Raw genomic sequence first — 12,486 nt, 5'->3', positions numbered from 1 at the left:
ACACGAAGACTGCTGGTCAAATTATGCGCAGTGCTTCTGTCACTCGTCTGATAATTTGCGCAATTTATGAAGGAACCAAGTTGATCTGTTTGCATCTTTCCAGCGTGTGTTGCTAGCCTAGCTTAGGGAAGAAAATATCTGTCTAAGTTATAATACCTGTAATATCTGTCAGCAGCTTGCTTGCCAGCGTTTCCCAGTATAGGCCTACTTCGCAAAAGTTGTTAAATATAACCGCATAATTTTTGAATGTCAGGAAAAAAAACGTGCGTTCATAATACGTGCGTGCTTGAGATGAAACCAGCAGTTTTCAGCAGGATCATGCAAGGAGGACCTGTCTCTTAATTAATTTAAAAAAAGTCAATGGTTTAACAATGTTTCAGTCAAGCTTTGGTTGGTTTAGATACAACTAGTATGCAAAATGTAAAGTAGTGGATTTAACTTTAATTTGCTGTGCTGCATATGGGACAATAGATGCACATAGTAAATTATATAAAGTAGGCCTATTAAAATATTTAAATAGCTTAGTCTAACTTTAAAAAAAATATTGAAGGGAATCCAGTCCAGTGCATATGTCTTTGGCAAGTAGCCTAGGGGGCTACTACAGACACAGGTGAAGAACAGTCAGCCTCAGCCAGTAGCACAACCAAATATGTACAGCCAGCTTCAAAAGCAAGCAGCCCAGACCCTAAAATTGGGCATTTATAGCTGTGAAGGTAATTCACACACAATTATTTTTCTTTCACCAAAATATATTTGGGAACTTCTGTAGACATCCAAAATGGGGTGGGGGTTAAAATTAGTAGAAACAAAAAAACTTGCATAAAACAGTTTTAAGTTGTCGTATATATATTTTTTGCCGTGGTATACTGTAGCCTTAATTTTTGCATTTAGATGTCTTGAAAAAAAAATTGCACTTAGAAAATGTGCAGATACCCTGTGCAAGATACATAGAACCAAGTTTTAGGAGTATAAATAGAACCCAGTTTTAGGAGTATAAATAAAACCAAGTTTTATTTATGCCCGCAAGAAAAGTAAAAACAAGTATGGATGGGAATAAACGCGTGATGTTGCATAAGGCTGTCCAAATGATGCCATGGCAACGGGGAGCTGAAATATCAGGCTGCACAGCATCACACTCTCCTTGGCAACGGTGTAGAGACATCTCAGTGTGTGTGTTAACGGTGTCTCAGTGTGTGTGTGTTAACAGTGTAGAGACATCTCAGTGTGTGTGTGTTAACGGTGTAGAGACATCTCAGTGTGTGTGTGTGTGTTAACGGTGTCTCAGTGTGTGTGTGTTAACAGTGTAGAGACATCTCAGTGTGTGTGTGTTAACGGTGTCTCAGTGTGTGTGTTAACGGTGTAGAGCAGGGGTGGGCAACTAATTTCCCCAAGGGGCCACATGACAAACTGGGACTGTTGAGGAGGGCCGGATCCAAAATACCGAACTCAAGTCTGAACTCAATTCTGTCCAATTCTATTCTGTTCTTGTATAACATTAAGTAAATCATATGGTTTTGTTTACTACTCGTAAGAACAGATGAAAATGTGAGGGAGACCAAGGAAAAACAGCAATAGGCTATTTAATCTGTGTACAGTATTTAATCCTCATTCTCGAAAATGATTTTTTGACATTGACATTTTTTTTTTTCAGTTTTCAAAGGCTGATATAAAAAAGTACTACAATATCTATATAATTAGGCTAGGCCATGAAAATGTGAAGGAGTCAGTACAACCATAGGCCTGTGCCACGATTTCATCAACACTCAGCAATATTTCATCATTAAATCATTACCATCATTAAATTAACTCTATGCAGAATTAGACTATGAAAATGTGAAGCAGACAATAGTAGGCTGTCATTAGTTAATCAACATGCACAAATAAAACTATTTTAAAAATGTAGGCTATGTTTTTGCTTTAACTTTATGCACAAAACTGTGATTGGTCAACTCGCTCTGTGTGTTGAGCCGGCTGCTTCAAGCAACCTGTGGGTAGTAGCATCATACTAGTTCGCTAACATAAGCTTTGCAAATAAACTCAGACATATTTTGGTTACAGTGACGGGGTTATCCGAATGTAAACTGTCTATCTGCCAGTAACGTTTTGAAATTAACACTTCGTATCTCCAACAAACAGCAGGAGTTCGTTCTGACAACCTTTGCGGTGGTGAGTGACGCAAACATAAGAGACACAAAACTTTGAAAGGTTTACGCCGACTTAAAGGCAACTGCATTGTGTCGACGCAGAAGCATAAATTCTATTCACCAGCACATCAGTGAGGGTGTTTACATCGTATGCATCCACGCACAAATGTATGGGCGTACAAATAGCAGTCGCTTTCAAAATAAAAGCAACAATATTGATTTGCGTGCATTATCTCTATGCTAGGCTCTTGACTATTGTTCTTTCACGGACCTTACGCGGGCCAGTCAAGGAAAGCCCGCGGGCCGTATGTTGCCCATGTATGGTGTAGAGACATCTCAGTGTGTGTGTGTTAACGGTGTCTCAGTGTGTGTGTGTGTTAACGGTGTAGAGACATCTCAGTGTGTGTGTGTGTTAACAGTGTAGAGACATCTCAGTGTGTGTGTGTTAACGGTGTAAAGACATCTCACTGTGTGTGAGTTAACGGTGTAGAGACGTCTCAGTGTGTGTGTGTGTATGTGTTAAGACGTCTCAGTGTGTGTGTGTGAGTTAACGGTGTAGAGACGTCTCAGTGTGTGTGTGTGTATGTGTTAAGACGTCTCAGTGTGTGTGTGTGAGTTAACGGTGTAGAGACGTCTCAGTGTGTGTGTGTGTATGTGTTAAGACGTCTCAGTGTGTGTGTGTGAGTTAACGGTGTAGAGACGTCTCAGTGTGTGTGTGTGTATGTGTTAAGACGTCTCAGTGTGTGTGTGTGAGTTAACAGTGTAAAGACGTCTTAGTGTGACACACGCGGTGGGTTTCTCTCTTGCAGCCACTCCAGAGTCGGGGGAGGACCCTCGCGTCACCAGGGCCAAGTACTTCATCCGTGACGAGTTCCTGGTGAGTTTCTGCTCTTTAGCGCCACCGTGTGGTGTGGTGGTGTTCCGCTCAGGGTTTGTTAATGCGTGTGTGTGTGTGTGTGTGTGCGTGTGCGTGTCCAGAGGATCAGCACGGCGAGCGGAGATGGCCGGCACTACTGCTACCCACACTTCACCTGCGCTGTGGACACCGAGAACATCCGCCGCGTCTTCAACGACTGCCGAGACATCATCCAGAGAATGCACCTGCGGCAGTACGAACTCCTGTGATTGGAGGAGAGAGGATGACAGACTCCACCCCCTATCCTTCCTCTCTCTGTCTCTCTCACACACACACACACACAGAGAGACACACACACACACACACACTCTCCCGTTCCCGCTCCAGCCCAGCATCCCCCTTCGCTGCCCTCCGCTGGTGACTGTGTCTCAGTTGAGACGACTGACTGCAAACATGTCTAACCACACACACACACACACACACACACACACACACACACATGCCTGAACATGGCTAGGACTGCTAAACTCCCCCAGCACTCAGGACTGAGTCAACCAACACATTCTCTCTCTCTCTCTCTCTCTCACACACACACACACACACACACACGCACACACACACGTACACACATACACACGTACACCCACACTTTCAATTCTATACTTTTTCCTGTCATAAGTTTTGCTCTCTGTCCCAGGCTTACCAAACACACCCATCAAAACATACTATCTCTCTCACACACACACACACACACACACACACACGCTCACTGTGCTCCTAGGCTGGGGGATGGGACGGCAGCGCCTGAGTGACCCTGGCCTGTTGAAATCCTTCTGCTCACGCTCAGATCGATCCTCGCTGGGAGCCATTAGGATGACCATTCAGAGCGTAGGGGCTGGCTGTGAGGCCCCGCCCCTGCCGTGGGCTGTCCAATGGGGGACGTGGACTGCCCAGTGGACTTGCTGAGCTATATATATAGATATTTATATATGAGTGTATATAAATATGTATATATATAAATATAAATCTATATAAATATGATATCGTCCTGTATTAACACAAGTCAGCTCTTTCTGTTTGTTGGTCCCCTGTGTGTGTGCAAGCTGTTACACCTCCTCTGCTCCCTCCCTCCCTCCCTCTCTCTCTCTCTCTTTCACTCTCTTTCACTCTCTTTCTCTTTCCCTCTCTCCCCCTGTTACACCTCCACTGCTCCCTCCCTCTTTCTCTTTCACTCTCTTTCTCTTTCCTTCTGTTTCCCTCTCTCTCCCCCTGTCACATTCTCTTTCCAGCACTTTTTTCTCTTCTTCCCTCTCTCCTCTCCTCTCTCCTCCTCTCTCCTCTCCTCCTCCTCTCCTCTCCTCTCTCCTCCTCTCTCCTCTCCTCCTCCTCTCCTCTCCTTTCTCCTTTCCTCTCCTCTCCTCTCACTCCTCCTCTCCTCTCTCCTCCTCCTCTCTCCTCTCCTCCTCCTCTCCTCTCCTTTCTCCTCTCCACTCCTCCTCCCCTCTCCTCTCCTTTCTCCTCTCCTCTCTTCTCCTCCTCTCCTCTCCTCTCACTCCTCCTCTCCTCTCTCCTCCTCTCCTCTCCTCTCCTCTCCTTTCTCCTCTCCTCTCTTCTCCTCTCTCCTCCTCTCCTCTCTCTTCCTCCCCTCTCCTCTCCTTTCTCCTCTCCACCCCTCCTCTCCTTTCTCCTCCTCTCCTCTCTCCTCCTCCCCTATCCTCTCCTTTCTCCTCTCCTCTCTCCACCTCTCCTCTCCTCTCTCCTCCTCCCCTCTCCTCTCCTCTCTCCTCTCTTCTCCTCCTCTCCTCTCCTCCTCTCCGGCTTCAGTCAGTCTGTGTTTTCGTTCCTGCTGGCCTGAGACAGGTGTACAGACTGAGACAGGTGTACAGACTGTAAATGTATTATTTTGTACAACTTTATTGAAAAAGAAAGAATAACTTAGAGGTTCCCTGTGCCTTGATCACGCCTGTACGTGTACCATAAGCTGAGTAGGTTTCACTGCACTGTACAGCTTGGCTAACCCCCCTCCTACACACACACACACACACACACACACACACACACACACACACACACACACAACTAGACACACTCTCTTACACACAAGCACACACAGACACACACACACATTTAGAGACAAACTCACACACACAAACCCACTCTTGACATGTTACGCACACACACACACACACACACTGAGCAGTGCATTGTGGGTGGGCTGGAGGGAAGGGTGGCACTGTTTGTTCCTCGGGGGCCTCCATACGCCACTCTTCTCTTGGTTTGCTTTGGACTTTCTCTGGGTTAGAAGAAGAAGTATTTAAAAGCCTAATGCTGTGTAGTCTCAAACAGAGGAAATCCTAACATGTTTTTATTTATAGAGATCTATGATAATATTATCTATCCGCGCTTTCCTGTCTCACCACCATTGGCCTACATATTTTGAAGAGGGGGGGGGGTTCTCATTTAAATTTGAGTTTCTTTTGTTTGTTCTGTTTTTTTTTTTTAGCTTTAACTCTTTAAAGGAGTGGAGATTCCAAATGCAAAAACATTGCTTGTTTCTACATAAACCAAATTCTTTTTGCTAAAAAAAATGAAAAAAAAAGAAAGAAAAACCATTTCATGATGTGTTGGGCTCATTCCTGTGACATCCTCACCCTCTCAGATACACTCCCCCCCCACACACCCACTCACACACATACTTACCCCCCCCCACACACACACACACACACACCCACACACACATATACATACTCACCCCCCCCACACACACACACACACACACACACACATACACACACTTTCAGACACTGAATCAAATGGGAGGCCTGTATGTGTGAACACAATACCCGAAATATTTTACCTGGAAATCATCTGGAAATATACTGGAAATATACTGGAAATCATCTGGAAATATACTGGAAATATACTGGAAATCATCTGGAAATATACTGGAAATCACCCTGGTCTGCCTCTACTCTCTCTAGTGCTCAGTCCGGATGTCCTACGCATATCTGAACTCAAAAGGTTAACGCAGTGGTCCCCAAACTACGGATACAGGATACAGCCCGCCACCTCATTTTGGATGGCCCCCCAAAACATGTCCGTGGTATATAGCATCTGCCCCGCATGGGAGTACGACATCGTCAAACTATAACCTCCGTAATTTACCCTATTCATTCTCTATAGCGAGTCTTAACAGTAAACGTGTAATACTCTTTTTGTCCACTGGTGGTTGTTTTGGCGCTGTTTCGCGTTTGCCATCGAAAACGGAATGAAATGTAGGCCTACTTGCAAACAATGTAAGAGGCCTATGCTGACTGTATCAGTGCTCAAAGTATTCTAAAAGTTTATCAATTAATTGCTAATAACTAACTAACTTCTATTCAAGTCATATTTCTGGGACTTTCTGGGATAATTATTTCTATTTTTTTATCCACTCGTTCAAATATTCATACAAATTCACAAGTTCTCATCAGGTGAGTGAAAGTGGTCATTTCAGATGTTTTTGCCAGCACTTCATAAAACTCTCATAGTTTGAGAACTTTAAATTATTTGTAGGATATCGCTTGTTCACAATTTGAGCTGTGTATGCAAAGACACAGAGTTCAGAGTTCACACATTTTGAATATTTCATTTGAGCTACATTTCACACTGATATGGCATGATCGCAACATAAACACAGCTAGCAATGGTATTAAATTACAGTAGCCTATGATCAAATGTAATGGAATATTCAACTAAGGTAGACTGTTCACAGCACTTAGCTATTTATGGTTACTGATATACTCCGATTCTCTGGCCCTCTCTTAGAGCCAGGTATTTTGAGCTGGCCCTCGGAAGAAAAAGTTTGGGGACCACTGGGTTAATGCATGTGTAGACTCACATCTAGGGGTGGGCGATATGGACAAAAAATAATATCTCGATATTTTTTGTGATTTTGACGATAACGATAATTAGTCGATATCCTTTAAAAAAAATTTTTTGTTAAAGCTCCTACTTTACAGCTCATTATTTATGAATAGCATCATTACAATAATAACCAATAACCTAACCTGTGACTTTTTAACCAAATCAACCAATGCATTGTCACTCTATGACACATTTCCAATTCTGCCCCCGCTTGTGTGTGTGGCAATGACATGGTCTAGCCAGCTACATTAGAGAAGATGAATAGGCCTAACAGTTTCCCAAGACAAAGTCTGAAGCTGAAGTTCCTTTCAAACCTTTACATAGGATTCACTGTAAAACTAAGAGCAGACCTACAGAGTAGCCTACATCTCAGTTATTTTCTTCTATGTTTTGTTTTAGAGCAGCGGTCCCCAACCACCGGGCCGTCGCGGGACATTCCTAACCGGGCTGTACCCTACGACAAGAGTTTAAAAAAAAATGCATGCAAACTAAATAAACTCAATTTAATTCGCAATAATGTCACATTCGCAATAATACCCACTGACGATGGTGAGCCAGATACCTCAAAGAAAAAGAAGGGGTCATTCAATATAAAATATGACGAGTCATATTTAAAATATGGTTTCGCAGAGACCGGTGACTCGCATGCACCAAGTCCTTTATGTGTGGTATTTGGCGATAAGTTGTCAAACGAAGCAATGAAACCATCAAAGCTAATTCGACATCTAGAGTCCTACACTTAAAGACAAACTCCCTTGAGTTCTTTGAGCGTAAGAAACGTGAGCAAGAAGGACAAAAAACTAGTGCGTAAAGAAACCACATCGGTGAATGTGGCTGCGCTAAAAGCCTCATAGTGGCTAGTCGGATTGCTAAATCTAAGAATCCCTTTACTATTGGGGGAAGAGTTAATTCTGGTAAAGGCATGTGCAATGAACTCCTTGGGGAGGCTGCAGCCAAAAAAATAGCTCAGGTACCGCTTTCTGCAAGCACTGTCCATAGGCGAATTGATGATATGTCAGAGGATATTGAGGCACAGTTGTTAGAGAGGGTGAATGGGTCACCGTGGTACGCTATCCAAGTTGGTTGGTTGCAGGTCACTGGCCAGAGTGTTTGAGTTGCGAGAGCCGCTGCAGAGATTTCTTACAGAAAAAAAGTCACCGTTAGCTGCATATTTTAGTGATGAGGGCTGGGTGTCAAAACTCGCTTACCTGTGTGACATATTCGGGTTGCTTAATGACCTCAACCTGTCACTTCAGGGGAGAATGACGGCTGTCTTTAAACTGGCAGATAAAGTTGCTGCATTTAAAGCCAAGCTTGATTTGTGGGTACGACGAGTGGATCGGGGTGTATTTGATATGTTCCAAACAGTAGTGGGGGTTTTGGGAGAGACTGAGGCAGGGCCCTTTCTCTCGCAGCTGGTGCGCGATCACCTTGTTGCGCGATCACCTTGTTGCGCTTTCAAATGAGCGTTACTTCCCATCCTCCAAAGATCCACGGCAAACCAATGAGTGGGTCCGCAACCCATTTGTCAATATCCCGAATAGTCCTAACTTGTCAGCGCAGGAGGAAGAGCAGTTGATCGAAATTGCAAATGACGGTGGTCTTAAGAGTGTGTAGGCTATGAGGAAAACTCTCTGGCGGGTTTTTGGATGAAAACCAAAGCAGAATATCCCAAGATAGCCGTAAAAGCGCTGAAAACGTTGCTACCATTTCCCACCACGTATGCGAGGCCAGGCGAAGACCAAATTGCGCAATCGACTGGACATTTCAAACACACTGAGGCTGTCACTGTCTTCCATCACCCCCAGATGGAACCTTCCTGTTGCAGGGAAACAAGCACAGGGCTCCCACTGATTATATTCGTAATGCACGTTTAGTTCCCATGTTTTGTTACCATATTTTGTTAAGCATGTTCACACATGATAGATATAGCTTCAAGTTGTTCAATTTTCATAGTTCATATTGTTCAATTTTCACGTTTTTCACATTTTTAAGAGTTCGTTACCTTCACTGTTCATACATAACTGGAGCTAGTTATTTTCAAGTAATGCATGCACAACACGGAACATGGAACCTCCGAACCCCCCCCCCCCCCCCCCCCCCCACCGGTCCGTGAAAAAAAAATGGGAATCAAACCGGTCCATGGTACATAAAAGGTTGGGGACCCCTGTTTTAGAGCAATCACGTAGGCTAGCATTCCAAGTTACAGAATAGAAACTAATGCGTTAGCTTATGGCTAATGTATATGAGAAATCCCATAGAGATGCTAACGGTTAGCATAATCGGTAAACATTGATATTTAGAGCGAACTTCAGTCCATTTACAAAAGAGTTACATGAGAATAGTTATTTGTTTACAACTGACTATTAAAATACTCAAAGGCTAATGTTTTCTCTCCATATAATACCGTGTAGGAAAAAACGTGACTGTCTCATCAATGCTACTTGAACAGAAGTAGCCGCATAAAATCCCAAGTAGGCTACTCTCGCTGCACAAAATAAACATTAGACTGCGTGGGACAACGTTGTGACCCACTAGTGATCACGTGACACTTGCTCTGCTGCACTTCTCCCGCATAGCCTACCTCCTAGGAATGTATGAGTCTTCAGTGCATGATTTCGAGTGTTTTTTCCCCATAAGTAATTTAAATACTCGATAATGTCAATTATCGCAGACAATATATATCGCCCACCCCTACTCACATCTAGCGATGGCCGTTCGGTGCGTAGATTCACATCTAGCGATGGCCGTTCGGTGCGTAGATTCACATGTCAACTATATTACACGTCAACTATATTACACATGTCAACTATATTACATATGTTGACTATATTATATTACACATGTCAACTATATTACATATGTTGACTATATTACAAGGGATTACATGGCCCCCGGAGGGGTCTTGCTCAAGGTCACAACGATAGAAGCCCTGTGTGTGTGTGTTAGGGTCGACCAATTATCGGCCGGGCCGATTATTAGGGCCGATATTTAGCATTTTTATAATAATTGGTATCGGTCATTTTTTCCACCGATAAGCCGATATTGAAATGGATAAAGAATGAAACGCGTTACTTTGTCTGTAAAGCGTCTCTCACTCCCTGCATTTGCTACTCTGTGGTCGAGAGCATTGTCCCGCCCACTACACCGTCTGATTTGTTAGTTAACACGAATGCAGTCAATCAGGATCGAAGACTGAACACAGAGAAAGTTTAGGATTCTCACTGAGGCAGACTGTAGACTGGGCTTCAGCTGTACGGAGCTATTTTTCGAAGGTAAGGAAGGTACCTTACATTGCTGAAGTTTCAATGAATCACAATCATCTACACTGAAGTTACAAAAACACCACTTTGGACGCTATTGTCTCTTTGATCCGGATCAATAAGTAAAGCACCCACTTCCTTCATTTATCGAATTCCCGATTGATGCACGTTAGTGAGTTTAGTGAGACAAACTCGGGTGCTGCGCGTCGGGAGTTCTTTGCCTCTGCCTCATCCATTAATTGTGAATAACGGGACACCTCGGCTGACGTTATCCCTTAGGCCTACATAGTAGACAAGTCCTAAATATGCGATAGCGAACGTCAAAAAGTCTAGTTGCTCCTTTTTAATTTTAATTTAATTCGACCTGAAGTAGGCTAGCCTAAGTCGCGGCCTGAGCTGGCTATTAACGTGCCTTTTAGGCACACCAAAGTGTAGCCTACACATGGACACAAATTGCATGCTTAAATAGCCTAAGAACTATTTTAAAACTGTTTTGTTAAACTGTTCAACCGCAACACTTGCCATCACGCATGCACCTCTTCCTCTCCCTCTCTCGTGCACTCAACCTCTTTGTGACAGGTCCCTTAACAAGCACATAGCCCATTGTGTAGGCCTAGTCTATGAAAATAATTGCAATCACTCAGTTCTTGGATTAATATCATACACAGGATTTACATGTGATGCAAGTTGAGAGACAATTGTATATCAAAAGAAAAAAGAAAAGTTTGCATAATTAAATGCTTTTGAGTGAATTTTTTTGCAGCATATCACCTTTACTATCTACCCCCCTTTTTGACAACTGACATATCGGTTTTACATATCGGTTATTGGCCTCCTGTTTTGGTAATAATTGATATCGGTATCGGCCCTGAAAAAACCATATCGGTCGATCCCTAGTGTGTGTGTGTGGCCATCACAATTTATCTGACTATGCCATATGTGGCCAGATCGTCTTCATAGCCTTTATGCAGACAGAGTTTAGGCTACCACTTGGTACACACACGCAACACACACACACTTAGATGAGAACGAAAAACATTTAGGTGCTAGACCATAGGTTCTAGAAAAAACTATACACAGGTCATCATAGATCATAGGTTCTAGAAAAAACTATACACAGGTGATCATAGATCATAGGTTCTAGAAAAAACTATACACAGGTGATCATAGATCATAGGTTCTAGGAAAAACTATACACAGGTGATCATAGATCATAGGTTCTATAAAAAACTATACACAGGTCATCATAGATCATAGGTTCTAGAAAAAACTATACACAGGTCATCATAGATCATAGGTTCTAGAAAAAACTATACACAGGTGATCATAGATCATAGGTTCTAGAAAAAACTATACACAGGTCATCATAGATCATAGGTTCTAGAAAAAACTATACACAGGTCATCATAGATCATAGGTTCTAGAAAAAACTATACACAGGTCATCATAGATCATAGGTTCTAGAAAAAACTATACACAGGTTATCATAGATCATAGGTTCTAGAAAAAAACTATACACAGGTGATCATAGATCATAGGTTCTAGACCAGTTGTTCTCTAACTGGGGGGTCTGAACACGTCGAAAGGGGGCGCGACAGCTCACTCGCAGAAGTGAAATAATACCCAACACACACAGATACACACACAATTATATGGACCTCACAACACACACAGATTAACACACACAAACACACACACAATAATATGGACCTCACAACACACACAGATTAACACACACAGATACACACACAATAATATGGACCTCACAACACACACAGATTAACACACACACACACACACACACAATAATATGGACCTCACAACACACACAGATTAACACACACACAATAATATGGACCTCACAACACACACAGATTAACACACACACACACAATAATATGGACCTCACAACACACACAGATTAACACACACACACACACACACACACACAATAATATGGACCTCACAACACACACAGATTAGCACACACACACACAATAATATGGACCTCACAACACACACAGATTAACACACACACACACACACAATAATATGGACCTCACAACACGCACAGATTAACACACACACACACAATAATATGGACCTCACAACACACACAGATTAACACACACACACACAATAATATGGACCTCACAACACACACAGATTAACACACACACACACAATAATATGGACCTCACAACACACACAGATTAACACACACACACACAATAATATGGACCTCACAACACACACAGATTAACACACACACACAATAATATGGACTTCGCAACAGACACAGATTAACACACACACA

The 12,486-nt window shown here is 42.9% G+C and overlaps 1 protein-coding gene across 3 annotated transcripts in view; it reads left to right on the top strand.

Annotated features, from left to right (window-relative positions):
* Positions 1-5,612, top strand: part of gnas (GNAS complex locus) — a 73,791-nt gene extending 68,179 nt beyond the window's left edge. For all 3 annotated transcript variants that reach the window (XM_076268424.1, XM_076268423.1, XM_076268425.1), the window contains 2 exons: positions 2,954-3,021; positions 3,123-5,612. In XM_076268424.1, coding sequence (XP_076124539.1) covers positions 2,954-3,021; positions 3,123-3,269 — 215 coding nt within the window. In that variant the 3' untranslated portion in view covers positions 3,270-5,612. The remainder of the gene's footprint in view (positions 1-2,953; positions 3,022-3,122) is intronic.
* The last annotated feature ends 6,874 nt before the right edge of the window (positions 5,613-12,486 follow it).

This window comes from Alosa pseudoharengus, unplaced genomic scaffold (genome assembly GCF_046254945.1).
Source record: "Alosa pseudoharengus isolate Yale_2024_CS ecotype anadromous, Long Island Sound unplaced genomic scaffold, YU_APseudo_1.1 YU_APseudo_1.1_scf_5, whole genome shotgun sequence".
NCBI lineage: Eukaryota > Metazoa > Chordata > Actinopteri > Clupeiformes > Clupeidae > Alosa > Alosa pseudoharengus.
Note: the sequence above shows the minus strand (reverse complement) of the source record. Positions and strands in the feature narration are given on the sequence as shown.